At 34.4% G+C, this 17,011-nt stretch overlaps 1 protein-coding gene across 2 annotated transcripts in view; it reads left to right on the top strand.

The window, feature by feature from the left end:
* LOC656620 (uncharacterized protein) overlaps nt 1-17,011 on the top strand; it is a 27,070-nt gene continuing 10,059 nt past the window's right edge. The window contains exon 1 of one of the 2 annotated variants that reach the window (XM_064357236.1): nt 1-135. In XM_064357236.1, the coding sequence (XP_064213306.1) occupies nt 12-135 (124 nt within the window). In that variant the 5' untranslated portion in view covers nt 1-11. Of the gene's footprint in view, nt 136-6,478; nt 6,716-17,011 lie in introns of those variants that run through there. The other variant, XM_064357235.1, reaches the window with a different exon arrangement.

The raw sequence follows: 17,011 nt of genomic DNA on the forward strand, positions 1-17,011 counted from the left end.
TTGCGGGCTCCATGAGTTCGAAGCCCGGCAGTTCGAAAAGTGTGGAGTCTCAAAGACCGGTGCCCCCCGTTTTGCGCGATGTTGGCAAGCTGGCAGCAGGCGTCGCCTCCGTCAGCACCGGGGGATCGGCAACAGGTAAATTTGATTATTTTGTGGCTGGGTTGGAAAAATTGTTACGCTCGAAATAGAACGATTTACGCGCTTTTGAGACAAGGGAAGTGTGAAAAGGGGATCTTAATGGCTTTGAGATCAAAGGCGGGCGCCCCCAATTATTTTTTAATTTAAGTTTGCAAAATAGTACAACAGAAATTGTGATCCCAGCCGGCAGTTTGCCTTTTGCGATAACAACAATCGGGAAACTTCCCTAATAAGGCTTAATGTGTTGACGCAACTTCGCCTCGGTGGTATCGAAAAGCTAAAGCTCTTGTAAAGTTGCTTACGAGGATTAGCCGCGCTTTGTTTTGTATTTAATAAAAGGCGAAGCTTTTAAAATATTCACTCTCGAGGGCTTCTTTGTGTATTTTTGCTTCTGTACATAGATTGAAAGGTGATTTTGCACGAAATACTGTTTCAACATTTCAAAGGCACTTTAACTGCTTTCAGTGTTTGCGGACTTATTTTATCTCCAAGTGCACACGAAAGTCACGGAAGGGTTTGTGTTTTATGTGAAATAATACAAGTGCATGTGTGATACGAGTTTATTGGAAATACGTGTAACAAAGGAAAATTGATATGAAATACGATTTTGCACAAACGAAATTGAAATTGCTTTATGTGTAGACATAAACACATTTGGCTGTGCTCTTGTGAACGTTTAAATGTATCGATTTATTCACAGCTGGCGGACAACATAAATTCACAATTTGAAATGAATTCAAAATATGAATTGTGTGTATTGTATCAGAATAAGCGTTGTTTTCTCTCTTATCTTTATTTCACTGTTTTGCGTGTGTAAACATTGTGTATTTCCATTATAACAGAAATAAATAAACAACGAATTACACAGATAGTTTTTTTTTCAACCATAATCCTTTGAATTTTAATCGCACATTCATTATTCATTTCTTTGTGTGGTTACAAGGTTAAGTTTCTTTTTTCACTTTTTGTACCGTCATTTTTAATTTTTTAATAATTCTTCTTGATTTCTTTAATTTTTTCTGACTTTACGTCTTTTAACTTTTTTTCTTATTTTTACGTCTCGTGTTTCGTTGTGTATCAACTTTTTCATCTTCCTGGATTTTTTCATCTTTTTCAATAATTTTTTTCTTATTTTATTGTTGTTTTGTTAGCTTATTTTTCGCCATGGCCTTATTAAGTTCGGTGCTAGTTGCAAGGAAATCGCTTTTTGTTTTATTTCCATGTTGCGAATCCTTCTAATCTCATTTCAAAGCCTCTTACTGTACTTAACTCGGGTAAATTATTCCTTTGAGGTCAAGCAAACTAATTAAATATCTCTTCAAGTCTATCCGCCAATATTGAACTAAAAAGCTCCATAAAAACGCCTCTGACACGTTAAAGACACCCACCCTTCACCCCCACTGTAATTACACGTTCGTGGAAGTCATTACGTTGTTGACTCCGGATCTGTGTTTACTTTCATATTCAGCTCGCTACTTAACATCCCGACAACACGAAATTAATGAGCCAGGAGGCACTAACGTCTCAAGTCGAAATAAAAATTTTAAAAATTCACTTGACCACGTTTATTGCTTAACAACGGTATAATTGGTTAATATCGCCTTTTCCGGCCTGGACAATGGCGTCAAACGGCCTGTTTATGTTGTCACAGGTGTTTACTCCGGGATAAAAACGTGACCACTTTCCGGATTAATTTCTCTACGCGCTAACAATAAAGTGATTTCCGGAGAAGACGCTCGCGAAATTAGATTATTGTCGAGATTCTTGAAGGGGCGTTTTAATCTTGTTTGAAATAACACAGCGGGGTGTAAAAAATCGCCCGGGTTTTTGATGGCGACACTAAAAACCCGTAACGAGCGATAAAATTCCGGATTAAACGCGTACCCACTTAGCGATTTAATTTAATTTAGCTTTTTGGAGCTACTTCCAATAATGGGAGTCGTACTAGAATTAATTTCGTTGTTTATGGTAATAATTCAGTCATAAAGTGCATGAACGAACTGTTACTATTAACCTCTTTCGGTTCTAGGTTCTGATGGGTTTATTTTCATACTTTTACGGTTTGTACGGGGCTATAAAGTTAACTGTATGGAAATAGCGGATCGTAAAGTCGGTGTTTGTGGTTCAAAATTGAAAAATATTTGGGTTCTGTTGTACTGGTATTAGTTAGGAATCTGCAATACCGACTTGGCTCGCGGCCAAACAGCGCTATCTTGCGAGATAACAAAAGGAGATGACGGCTTAAGGCTAGATTTATGCCTGAAGCGGTTTCGCCAATTATTGCCAAATAAATATTTATCAGGCGGTTTATTTCACAAACGAGGGACGAATTTTTATTTAAAACTGTATTTTGTTTAAGTTTTTTAGTAAGATTTTCATTTTCTAATAAGACATTGCTTATTATTTTTCAATAATAAAAGTGTGTAGCAAAAGCGCGAAACACCCACCCAAACCGCCGACTAATGATTGAATTTCCGGAAATTCATGAAAACCGGTCAAATTCCGGAAATTCATTTACCCGGACTCAATTTCCTGTTCAAAAACTGGTAATTTTCAATGAAACATCGCTCGATTCCCACGACTTTTTGTGAATCAATAAAACCGACGTTTTAGCGTTGGAATTAGAAGCGATCTTTTTTAATCACAACGTCACTCACAATCAAACTGAAAACAATAAACGTCGCTGTTCAAACTTAATGAAATTAACAATTGGGGCTTTTGACACTTTTCTAGCGGAAAAAGTGTTAAATTCGTCGTCCGAAGCGTGTTATTACAAAGTGCAGAGCCCGGGGTAAGGTAATATTCGATTTACGAGGAACGAAAAATGTAATTACAAAGTTTGCGCTGAAAAAGTTTCGTCATGTTAATTTATCCGAAGGATACTTCAACTGAATAAGGATGAAACTGTAAAATTAGTTCTGCTCCTATCAATATTAACTCACTGCAGCGGGCAAAAAGATAGCCGGTTTTATTCGGCGGAAATATCGTCTGCGAAAGGAAGTGCAAGGATAAACAGCCAAGCCGTTCAAAATAATAGACAGGATGTGAACGTCACTAATTAATTGCTCAATCAATAAAAAATATCAACTGACGACTAATCCTTGGTATAATTTTCAAAATTACAGTTATCACAAGTTCTGAATTAGGAGCAAATTTCCGCGTTTTGTGAATTCTTCATTACGCGGATCCAAAGTTTAATTAGTCATTTGTCGCACAAGTCAAATGTTGGTTGACGATTGTGTAATTACCAAATTAGCATTGCGAAACTATATTTGGAGAGGGAATTTATAACGCGCTTGTAAATCATTTTTTGGGCAAACAAAGCGGCAAACGTGTGATAAATCAAGCGTGATTTACAAACACCTGAAATTTCGGCAAATAATTGGGCCTATAATTCAATCGTTTGTTTTTCTTCGGGAGTTGTTAATTAATTCTTCGATGGAAAAGTCTCATTGTGTTTGTTTTAGTCGGTTTTTCGAAATTTTTGCCTCGGGAAAATCCGATGAAATATCGCAATGAAAATTAATGGTGCACGACGAGTACTCGTGTAATCGCCAATTTTATCGCCCTTCTTGTCGATGAGGGTGGAGGGCATTAATTTTTATCCAGAATGACGGCAAAAATCGCTCTTACGTCTGTGTTACACCTCACGCGGTAATTGAGTCGAGTGATTGATGACTTTTCACCTGACACGGTTAAATTTTCATAAATTGGATTACTCTCGTTACAAAAAAATCACTTGTGAGCAATTGTAGTCAATACTCGGATTTTCCGCTTTCTGTGCCTTATTATTGCGAATATTTTAACCGAATTATCGCTAACTTAATTAGAGAATTAGGCCAATTAGCGCGACTCGATTAAATAAATCAAGCCGAATGTCAAGACGAGACATTGTTCGCTTGGTGATAAGAGTACGTTTGATAAGAGAAATTGATCAAGTACCGTGCGAGTAAACATTTGCCGCTGAATTCAAACAGAAAGTAATTAGAAAAATGGACCGAAAATCGATCGCTCCCAATCGGAATTTTCAAACCTCTTGAAAATTCATAGCAGAAGTTCGCTTTGTTCGTCACGTTCGGATTTAATGCTTTCGTAGGCGGCCGCAAATTGAGTCCTTGCGCCTCATTACCATCGATGCACTAGAAATATTTCCGAAGAAGGCGCACGGCATTAATAATTTTTTGCGAGACTTTAAGCTTTGGTGGTGTATTAAAAGATTTGCCCAACTTTGCGCTCAACTTTGATTTTGGATTACAGCGCGTTTCATTAATCTCGTCGAGAATAATTAAAGTTGCTGACAGTTTGGGCAAATTGTCTCACTGTTTGCTGCAACAATTTATTTTCAGGCAAATAATGTCGTGTCAAAACCGCTCAACTTTTATGATTACATTGGGTGCAGTTTTTGTCGGTTTTGGGTACCCGGAACATTTCTCGAGCAATAGCTCCGGAACTATTAGAGATAACCCCATGAAGTGTATTATCGTTGGAAAGCTCTTTAAATTATCTATTTTTTTCAAAAAAGATTATTCTTCTCCGACCAATCATTTTCGAGCAAATTGCTGCTAAATGCAAAAATTGGTAAAATTTTAAAAAATTCATAACTAAAAAACTATTGGGAATTTGGCAATTTTCTCGATGCCAATCGATTCCCCGGATCATTTTGCATGGGTATGGATCAAAACAGTTCCACTTTTTACAATAGTTTAGCCGTAAATGAGAAAATAAAAAAAATTAAAAATAGTTAACACCCCCCCCCCCTTAAAATCGGTCAATTTTTAAAGTGTCTCAAAATCAAATGAAACCTATTCTATCTTATAGATTTTGGTGTGCTCTTTACGATCGAACAAACCGTTTTCTTCTAGCTCTTTTAGTTTGGCCGTAATCGGCGTTTGAAAATTGAAAAATTTTTTGCGAGATATCGCCTTAAGTCCTATGCCATTTTGTAGAGTTTTTTATTCCGGTTATCCTCCATTTTTCCGTTTCTCGATATCTTTAATAGTTTCGCCGTAATTGGCGATTGAAAATTGAAAAAAAGTGAAAATGGAAACCTTTTTTTGGGTTTTTCTCGGAAACTGTAAGACTTAGAGCAACGAACAAAAAACCATCTGATAGCGCTTAATTTTATCTATTTTTTCGACCAAACCCGGAGCCGCTCCGGGCAACGGTTCCGGCTACAGAGGCGATCAAAGTTTTTCACTAAAAAAATTCATAAAAAAAAAACTAAAAGTCGTAGAGCATTGCGGTTTGTTCGATTGAATTCTACGGCTCATTTTACGTATTATATCAATTTTTTACAAGAATTAAAAATTTAAAAGTTTTTGCTTAAATTTAGGGTAGCCATTTGTCATAGTGAAAAATTTTATTCATTAAAAAAATTCATAACTCGAAAACTAAAAGTCGTAGAGCAATGCGGTTTGTTCCATTGGATTCAGCGGTTCATTTTCTGTATTATACCAACTTTTCATGAGATTTAAAATTTTCAATTTTTTTGCTCAAATCTCCTGAGTAAAAAACACTCCTTCAAAGAGGTGAAAAAAATATTTTTTTTAAACTAACTCCAGCAAATTTTTATGGACTTCTACATGTCTTAGCAACCCACAAAAGTTGTTAAAAGTCCACAAAAGGTCCAAATGTTCGATTTTTTGATGTTTGATTTTTTCAAATTTCGTCGCAGTTTTTGTCGGTTTTGGGTACCCGGAACATTTCTCGAGCAATAGCTCCGGAACTATTAGAGATAACCCCATGAAGTGTATTATCGTTGGAAAGCTCTTTGTATTATCTTTTTTTTTTCAAAAAAGATTATTCTTCTCCGACTAATAGTTTTCGAGCAAATTGCTGCTAAATGCAAAAATTGGTAAAATTTTAAAAAATTCATAACTAAAAAACTATTGGGAATTTGGCAATTTTCTCAACGCTAATCGATTCCCTGGATCATTTTGCATAGGTGGGGATGAAAATAATTCCACTTTTTTGAATAATTTAGCCGCAATTGAGCAAATAAAAAAAATTAAAATAGAATTTTAATGGCAAGGCAAATACCTTCATAAAAAGTGAACATGGCAACTTTTTCGCGTTTTTCTCGGAAAAAATCTCTGTAAACATTTTTTTTAATTTTTATTTTATCGCTTAATAATGATTGTTTTTTTTTGAATTTTGAATTATAGTTTCAAGTTTCTTTTTCATAGCCATTTTGAGTTCTTTTATTAACGTTTTTGCCCATATTTTTGGAAGATAATTTCGTGAAAACCCTTCCCATCCCTTTTGCTCGTTGGTCGTGGTGTTCGACGTCCGGCGTCTCGACGCCGCTTCGCCCGTTTATAAAATCGCGCTTGCGGCACATCCCCGTCAGTCGGCCTTTGGCGGGCGCCGCGTCCGGATCGTCCTTGCTCATCCTTCGTCTTTATGCCTTATCGATTACGCGGCCACCTTAGATGAGTGCTGTGGGTTCGCATGGCGAGATTTTGCTGCTTTTGCTGCTGCACCAGGAGTCAGAATGACGACGCTGACGCCGCCACCACCAAGACCCCCATCTCCGAACAAGGGGGCGACGCTGATCAGGAAGAAGACCTCGAAACAGGTTATAAAATTGGCAAAGAAAAGTTGGAAAGTTTGAGGCGATGCGGACACGTGGCTTGGGAATAAATAAATATTTTGATATGCGGAAATTAAGTTGTTGGGAAATTTGGGGAAGGAGATTAAGCTGTCTCTTGAGGGGGAAAATTAAAATCGTGATTGGACAAATTAATAAATATTTAGCACAGCATGCATATTTATTGCGTCAAAGTGGGTTTTCATTCAGATTTCAATCTCATTTACCGTTTGAATATGTTGTACGGTTTAATAAAATGAGTTCGTTTCCAAATTATTGTTACGTGAGTTTGAAGTAGCAATTTTTATTAACGTTCTTTCAAATCATTTAAATTGACTTTTATTATCCAGTTTTTTAACAGTAATTCCACACAAACGTTCGAAAATGAGAATGTTTTATTAAAAACTAAGACTTTTGTCTAAACAAATATTTACTAATTTTACAGTAATTTTGCCCATTTTTTTCTGTTATTTTTAGAAGAAATATCTGAAAAAAAAATCCATTGAATTACGATTTCAGATTTTGAAATTTCAACTTAATTTTCGTGATTACAAAATAATTGCATTAATATTTTGGGCATTTCCAAGTAATTTTGGGTAATTCCACAAAAATTTGCAGTAATAATTTCCGAAAAATTCTCGTAATCTTATAAATTCCGAAGATAATTTTAGCAATTCTAAACAATTCCAAGCTCCTCGATTCGAAACTTGCTTAATGGAGATCAATTTAAAAAAAAATTGTTTTGAACATTTTGCGTTTCATTGAGAATTTGGAAAAAAATGGGAATTTTTTATTAAAAACCAAAAATTTTTTCTAAACAAATTTTTGCTTTAAAAATTCGCAATTTTGCAACAATTTGACCATTTTTTTCTGTATAGTTTTTAGAAGAAATCTCTGTATACCGATTTTTTAAACTGAGTTTTACAAAATTTAAACTGAGGAGCCGTTAACTTGATAAATTCTTAAAAAATTCAACCGAATTACTAATTATTCCGAAAAAAGTCAATCGAATTATAGTAATTTTAAATTAATTTTTGTTCGTAAATTTCGTAATTATAATATAATCACTTCAGTATGGTGGTTAGTTTCAAGTAATTTTGGATAATTCCACAAAAAAATGCTGAAAAATTCTAGTAATCTTATAAATTCCAAAGATAATTTGAACAATTTCAAATAATTCAAAGCTCTTCGATTGATGATTTTTTAATTAAAAATTCTTAACTTTAGAGAAATTTTGATCATTTTTTCTATACAGTTTTTGGATGGAACTTATTTTTTAAACTGAATATTAGACTTGAAAAATTCGTAAAAATACGTCGAAATTTCAATAATTTCAAAAGTAATTTCTGTAATTCCAACTTAGTTTTAGTACAGTGAGACCTCCCTTAACGGACACTCTTTACAACGGACATTTTTGTAGGGACGTAACTAAACCTAAAATTTCCATTTCCCATTAGCGGACACTTCTCCACAACGGACAATTAAAGTTTCCCCATCGGTGTCCGTTGTGGAGAGGTTTTATTGTAGTTACAAAATAATTGCATCATTTCCAAGTACTTATTTTGGATAATTTCATCAAAAATTTCAGTAATCATATAAATTTCAAATAATATGGACTAGATTTTTGAAATTATAATTTATCGTTTTCATAATATTTTTGACCGATTTTCTTTAAAAACCATGTCTGAATAAATCGACGCCATTAATTCTCGAATTTTTTTGATCTTTTGATTGATTCTAAATATGGAAATTCGTTTTTGATGCTTCGTAAGTAAAAATTACAATTTTTCCAACTTGAATTCGTCGGCATATATTGGCTTTATTCTGCACCTTGGAGGGTTTATCCCTTATTTGCATTTTATGGCTTTCACACAACTCGGAGCGAAATGGACAACGGGTCAAAGAGTTATATAATTCCAAAACTAATGAACTTTGTACATTTCATGACTTCTCGAAATGTGGAAATGAATTCAATTTAATCGTAAACACGCCGAAGGCGAGTTACTTTAACCGCAAGCAATAAATAATTCGTTTAATTTGTAAAAAGAGTTGTTATCCCAACTCCCAGATTAATTTCTGTTTACTTTCCGAGTTATTGTTTGTTGTTTGACAAAATATTGTTGTTTCATTCGTGGCTGAGTGAAGCAAGACCCTGTGTGAAACTCCATAGTTGCCTAATTAAAACTAATGTATTAAACTCCTGCACCAAGCCCTTAGCAGTTAGTTTAATATTAATTGGAGTAACAGCAGCACAACATCCACTATACAACCGCAAAATCAAGCTGGAAAAAACATAAGTACTTTTCATTTCCTTTGTCTCGTAAGCACTTACCAATTAATATTTATAATTATAAACACATGCGATTAGTGATTCATCCAACTTAACAGCAGTTATTGTTTCATTCGTCGTGTAATTACAGTAATTGCGCCCATAGAAGTCGCCAAGACAATGGCACTCATTAAATTTTCGTTACGTTCAAACATCGATCTTTGTGGAACGCTAGATTAATTATTTTCGGTTTAATTTAACCGAAATGCTGAACGTTTTTTTAATCAGAGTTTAATCACCCGATAATTACGCCGGATTTGGACTTGGGATTTATTCTTCGCAAGGGACGAAGTGTCAAAACCTGCAGTTTTGTTGAAAAGGGCCCAAGGGACGCGAACAAAAATGTAGCAAGCAAGAAATTTGGTTTTTCTTTATCGGGCCGTGGGGGCTTTTAAAACCCACAATTTGGAATTTTTTATTGGTATTACGGAAGCTAATCTCGCCTCAATTGCAATTTGAAGACTTGATATAATTTTAATGTTTTTTCGGTCGAACGAGTTCTGCTGGTTGAAACGTGTCGCGATATTTTTAAATTACGAATGCACGTCTAGGTTTTCCGGTCGCTGCTTTCAGGCAAAATATTTGCATCGGAGAGGGTTGCGGTTTTTTCGCTATGCAAAAGTTTGGTTTGTCAAACGCAACAAATGTACGTTTTGGTTTAATACAGGGGCTTTCATGCAAAGCAAATGAACAGTCCAGGTTTGTGGTGCATTTCACTCGACGTTTATGAGCTGAAACTCAGCCATTTTTTCATAGTGGGAAATTTAATTCAACAAAAAAATTCGTAACTCAAAAACTAAAAGTCAAAGAGCAATGCGGTTTGTTCCGTTGGATTCAGCGGTTCATTTTCTGTATTATACTAACTTTTCATGAGATTTAAAATTTTCAATTTTTTTGCTCAAATTTCCTGAGTAAAATACACTTACCTTCAAATAGATGAAAAAAAAATTTTTTTTATTCACTCCAGCAAATTTTTATGGATTTCTACTTGTCTTAACAACTCACTAAAGTTGTTAAAACTCCACAAAAAGTCCAAATGTTCGATTTTTTGATGTTTGATTTTTTCAATTTTCGTCGCAGTTTTTGTCGGTTTTGGGTACCCGGAACATTTCTCGAGCAATAGCTCCGGAACTATTAGAGATAACCCCATGAAGTGTATTATCGTTGGAAAGCTCTTTAAATTATCTATTTTTTTCAAAAAAGATTATTGTTCTCCGACTAATAGTTTTCGAGCAAATTGCTGCTAAATGCAAAAATTGGTAAAATTTTAAAAAATTCATAACTAAAAAACTATTGGGAATTTGGCAATTTTTTCGATGCCAATCGATTCCCCGGATCATTTTGCATAGGTATGGATCAAAACAGTTCCACTTTTTAGGATAGTTTAGCCGTAAATGAGAAAATAAAAAAAATAAAAAAAAAGTTAACACCCCCCCCTTAAAATCGGTCAATTTTTAAAGTGTCTCAAAGTAAAATGAAACCTATTCTATCTTATAGATTTTGATGTGCTCTTTACGATCGAACAAACCGTTTTCTTCTAGCTCTTTTAGTTTGGCTGTAATCGGCGTTCGAAAATTGAAAAATTTTTTGCGAGATATCGCCTTGAGTCCTATGCCATTTTGTAGAGTTTTTTATTCCGGTTATCCCCCATTTTTTCGTTTCTCGATATCTTTAATAGTTTCGTCGTAATTGGCGATTGAAAATTGAAAAAAAGTGAAAATGGAAACCTTTTTTTGCGTTTTTCTCGGAAACTGTAAGACTTAGAGCAACGAACAAAAAACCATCTGATAGCGCATAATTTTATCTATTTTTTCGACCAAACCCGGAGCCGCTTCGGGCATCGGTTCCGGCTACAGAGGCGATCAAAGTTTTTCACTAAAAAAATTCATAAAAAAAAAACTAAAAGTCGTAGAGCATTGCGGTTTGTTCGATTGAATTCTACGGCTCATTTTACATATTATGTCAATTTTTCACAAGAATTAAAAATTTAAAATTTTTTGCCTAAATTTAGGGTAGCCATTTGTCATAGTGAAAAATTTTATTCATTAAAAAAATTCATAACTCGAATACTAAAAGTCGTAGAGCAGTGCGGTTTGTTCTATTGGATTCAGCGGCTTTTTTTCTTTATTATACTCATTTTTCACGCAATTTAAAATTTTCATTTTTTTTGCTCAAATTTTCTGAGTAAACACTACTTACCTTCAAAGAGATGAAAAAAAAAATTTTTTTAAACTCACTCCAGCAAATTTTTATGGACTCCTATATGTCTTAACAACCCACTAAAGTTGTTAAAAGTCCACAAAAAGTCCATATGTTAAATTTTTTGATGTTTGATGTTTTCAATTTTCGTCGCAGTTTTTGTCGATTTTGGGTACCCGGAACATTTCTCGAGCAATAGCTCCGGAACTATTAGAGATAACCCCATGAAGTGTATTATCGTTGGAAAGCTCTTTAAATTATCTATTTTTTTCAAAAAAAGATATTGTTCTCCGACTAATAATTTTCGAGAAAATTGCAGATAAAAGCAAAAATAGGTAAAATACTAAAAATTCTAAAAATCTATTGGTAAATTGGGAAATAAACATTGTTTTGTGGTGCATTTCGCTCGATGTTTATGAGCCGAAACTGAAGCATATTTATTATTTTCAGCGAGTTGATGAAACGGAACGTTTGCATAATGGCAAAATAAAACAAATGAAAAAAAATTTAACCCCGAATGAGCCGAGACTGTAATTTGAGGAATTTATAAATCGGGATGCCTTTCAAATAATTGACTGGAGAATATCGACTTTGCGCCCAAAACCCCTATATTTAGATTAGCCTTGTCTCAATAAAATCAGTTTTTTTTCTGAAAGCTTCCCTCTATGTAGAGTTAGTGAGCTTCTGGGCGCCAGTCCCTAACGAAACTAATTAACTCGTCCGGAGTCGGAAATGGGCAAAGGCCCGGATGCTTTGAATTAATTACACCAATTGTGCGATTTCCAACCGTCATTAACGCCCGACATCGGCCATATTCCAGCGATTAGGGCTAAAAAATTCAGATAAACGTTCGTTTAACTCGGAACTAAGACGTTTTTCGACGCTCAAAGCCTCCTTTGTACGCACGCATTTCGTGGCCCTTTGTGCGAGAATCCGGGGTCATAATATCCGGGCCGTTCGATCATCTCGTGGCAAGGATTTTCAATAAATTAAAAACTCGCTCTAATTTTTCCCATGTTTTTGCTCGTCATGTTTGGTTCACGAATCGTAAATATTTTAGGAGCGTCTTGTGAAATTTTTCCGTCTGCCTTCATTAATCTTGTTTTTATCGACCAGTGTCTTATGTTCCTGATTGACATTGTTGTTCGTTTTGTAACTTGGACTATTGTGAGGATTCGGATTTATTAAAGTTGGGGATGTGTGGACGAGAGGATGGGGTTCTTCATTACCTTGCCTGGAATTTTCTTGGGCTTCGGACGCATTTATCTTTATTTCATGTGGCAGGTGGATTTTTTTCCCTGTTTGTTACGTTCTAGTTACAGGAAAATTGATGGCTGATTGGACTTCGGGAATGGGAAAGAAAAATTGTTTTCGCAATTTTCTAATATTCACATTCCCTTTTCATTTACAGTAGAGCCTCGTTATAACGAACTCCGAAGTTCGCTATAAGCAGTAAAATAAAAAAATGTTTTTTTACTTCACATATGTGATAAAACGAAATAAAAAAATTAGGGAAACAGTAAGATATACAGGGTGGCCCTGCTCAATTCCCACCTTCTGTAACTCAGTTATTAGTAAAGTTAGACCATTGATATTTTGTAGACGTTGTTTATACTCTTGGACGAATTTCAGGAAAAGAATTACTGTTAAAAAAATTAATTCAAAATAATGTGTACCTACTTTTGTAGTTATCTATATGGTGATAAATACGTTCATAACAATACGTAATAATTTCTATTGTAATTTTTTGCAAGGTAATGGAGGCACTAGTACTTTGCCCCATTGTCATTTTATTCCTCAAGAAATTAATGATTTTACTGATAAATTGTGTCATTCTGGATCTTTCAGCCTACTTCGCATGCCATTACTATCAATTAATATCACGCGATTTGCGAAACAATCGAGCGTAAGCAGCTAATCGCGTTTAATTAATTAAACGCTAGTGAATAAATTCGTCTCTCATGGTATAATACGTTTAGACAAGTAAATGGCAGATCCAATTATCCCCAGTCTTTGATTATGCATTATCACGGCAACAGCTCGCTTTAAGTATTTTCGAAAACAAAGTAGATTTTTGCCAAATCGCTCATTGGCCGGAATTAGACCACAAACCGATCGATAAACACCTGTGACCTCTTAAACCCGATGAATTATCAATGCGTGACGAAACGCCAATTTTATAATCACTTTGGCCCATCGAACCGAAATGTAGTTTTTTGTGCCCCAGAACCCGATTAAGTAAAGCACATAATTAATTTCACCGGGTTCGAAGAGCGGCTTATTGATTCAATTACAGGTCCGCGCACGAACTTGTGTATTTTTCATCAAGTGCAAGAACAATAATAAATTTTAGTTCAACGTATACATTCTCTTTGTGTTGCGGTCCTTTTGTCTCGCTTTTCAGTTTCTGTAATTGGCTGCGCTCGGTTGCCATCAATTCGGGCCAATTAGTTTTTAGTACGGTGCGTTCAAAAAGTCTTTAGATCAACTCTTTTCGAGAAAAGTGCAAACTAAAGCAAAAATTGGTCAAATTTTAAAAAATTCATAACCAAAAAACTATTGGGAATTTGGCAATTTTCTCAACGCCAATCGATTCCCCGGATCATTTTGCACTAGTAAGTATAAAAATAATTCCACTTTTTCGAATAGTTTAGCCGTAATTGAGAAAATAAAAAATAATAAAAATAATAGTCAAGGCATTTAATACCTTCATAAAAATGAAAAAAAAAATTTTTAAACTCATTCTAGCAAAGTTTTATGAACTTTTATATGTCTTAACAAACCATTAGAATTGTTAAAAGTCCAAAAAAAGTCTATTTGTTAGATTTTTTCATGTTTGATTTTTTCAATTTTTGTCGCGATTTTGGTCGATTTCTGGTACCCGGAATATTTATCGAGCAATAACTCCGGAACTGTTAGAGATAACCCTATCAAGTGTATTATCGTTGGAAAGCTCTTTGAATTATCTATCTTTTTCAAAAAAGATCATTGTTCTCCGACTAATAGTTTTCGAGAAAATTGCAAATGAAAGCAAAAATTGGTAAAATTTTAAAAAATTCATAACTAAAAAACTATTGGGAATTTGGCAATTTTCTCAACGCCAATCGATTCCCCGGATCATTTTGCATAAGTAAGAATAAAAATAATTCCACTTTTTCGAATAGTTTAGCCGTAATTGAGAAAATAAAAAAATAAAAATAATAGTCATGGCAAATACCTTCATAAAAATGAAAAAAAATTTTTTTATTTCATTCTAGCAAAGTTTTATGAATTTTTATATGTCTTAACAAACCATTAGAGTTGTTAAAAGTCCAAAGAAAGTCTGTTTGTTAGATTTTTTCATGTTTGATTTTTTCAATTTTTGTCGCGATTTTGGTCGATTTCTGGTACCCGGAACATTTATCAAGCAATAACTCCGGAACTATTAGAGATAACCCTACGAAGTGTATTATCGTTGGAAAGCTCTTTAAATTATCTATCTTTTTCAAAAAAGATCATTGTTCTTCGACTAATAGTTTTCGAGAAAATTGCCAATGAAAGCAAAAATTGGTCAAATTTTAAAAAATTCATAACTAAAAAACTATTGGGAATTTGGCAATTTTCTCAACGCCAATCGATTCCCCGGATCATTTTGCATAAGTAAGAATAAAAATAATTCCACTTTTTCGAATAGTTTAGCCGTAATTGAGAAAATAAAAAAATAAAAATAATAGTCAAGGCAAATACCTTCATAAAAATGAAAAAAAAAAATTTTTAACTCATTCTAGCAAAGTTTTATGAATTTTTATATGTCTTAACAAACCATTAGAGTTGTTAAAAGTCCAAAGAAAGTCTGTTTGTTAGATTTTTTCATGTTTGATTTTTTCAATTTTTGTCGCGATTTTGGGCGATTTCCGGTACCCGGAACATTTATCGAGCAATAACTACGGAACTATTGGAGATAACCCTACGAAGTGTATTATCGTTGGAAAGCTCTTTGAATTATCTATCTTTTTCAAAAAAGATCATTGTTCTCCGACTAATAGTTTTCGAGAAAATTGCAAATGAAAGCAAAAATTGGTCAAATTTTAAAAAATTCATAACTAAACAACTATTGGGAATTTGGTAATTTTCTCAACGCCAATCGATTCCCCGGATCATTTTGCATTTGTAAGGATAAAAATAATTCCACTTTTTCGTATAGTTTACCCGTAATTGAGATAATTAAAAATATATATTTTTGTATGTAGTAATCGTAAGAAATCAACGTACGTTCAAAATTTTACAGCAAGGGTTGATCTAAAGATTTTTTGAACGCACTGTATTATTGATGAAATAATCGGTAGACAGCCAACAATTTCAAGTCGAAGTGCTGCCAAAAATATCAATCAAACGTTAAAACCGAACTTTTCCCCTTGGCTGTCTTGGGGTATTTCCTGCAGCAACGTTCGGAAGCGAGCTTTTAGAGCAAGTTTCTTTCACAGACTTCGATCTAAATTTATTCTTCATGTTTGTGACATCTCGAGCATCCTCAGCCGGAATCAAAAAACTCTTCGGCTTGAAAATATTCCACGAAACGCACGTTAAGTCTAATTAATCCCGCTCTTAAACCGGAAATACAGGCTGGTCCAGCCCTGTATTTTAATTTAGGTGTCATAATAAGCACAAAAAAATAACAGCATGTCATTAAAAAAATCTTATGTTGACGTCATATTTTTTTGGGACACTCTGTATAATCAAAAATATTTTCCCGAAATTCGTCCTAACGTCTACAAAATATCAAAAGTCCAACTTTACTAATAATAAAGAAGACGGAAGCTGAACTGGGCCACCCTGTATTATAAACCGTCGAGATAGAAAGCTTCGGATTCAATCGATGATGAGACAAATTGGGCGCGGAAAATATTGACAAGGTAAATGCTATCTTGCGAATTATGGCCCTGGTGTGATTTATGGAGTGCGTGGGAAGGTTTTAATCACCGAATTTGAGCATTTAAGTTCAGACAACTTGAAATAAACCATTCTGCTTATTTAGGTTCGATAAAAATGTCGCTAGAAAATCGGGCATACGCTATGAATAGCCGATGAGGCAATATATCCTGGCTAAATTTGTTTGGCTGCAACCAGTAGTGCACCTCCGAGTTTCCAGTCACGTTTGCTTTGAGGCATACTGTACATACTTAAAAGATCATGAAAGCACTCTCCTTTTATATATGTTGATTTAATTTTCTCTTAACAGAGAAAGTTACGATCAATATCGTTCGACGCGACATTGGGAAAATCTCAAATTTTTCGAAAATTCAGCGTTGTGTTTCAAGGAGAATCGAAGTTGGACGAAGGGATCCATTGTCCGTCTCTTTACCCTACTTTCAGGGGAAAGGACACCGCTTCAATCGCCGAAATGGATACCTTGACATTGTGGCAGTTGAAAGAAAGGCGAGATTAATTATTGCATTCCGGAAGCGAGCGAATGATGATTCAAATAACTGTTTACTTTTTTCGATAAAATGTTATTCAAACATAAATCCACTTAATGCTGTTTGAATACAATAAAATGATTAAACAACAGTGAAACGCGTTCGGTTCGAATTAAAAACAAACAAAAATGCTAAACAAGCATAGGGCAAATTAACGTTAAAGGAGTGCATTTACAAATTTTTGATATCCGAAAGGATAATGAAAGAATAATATTTACATCAAACAACGAACGGAGAATTGAAGGAAACGGAAGCAGCGCGCGAGAAAGCACCAAACAATTGGGGTGTTTCTATTTTTTC

Source organism: Tribolium castaneum, chromosome 6 (assembly GCF_031307605.1).
Source record: "Tribolium castaneum strain GA2 chromosome 6, icTriCast1.1, whole genome shotgun sequence".
Lineage (NCBI taxonomy): Eukaryota > Metazoa > Arthropoda > Insecta > Coleoptera > Tenebrionidae > Tribolium > Tribolium castaneum.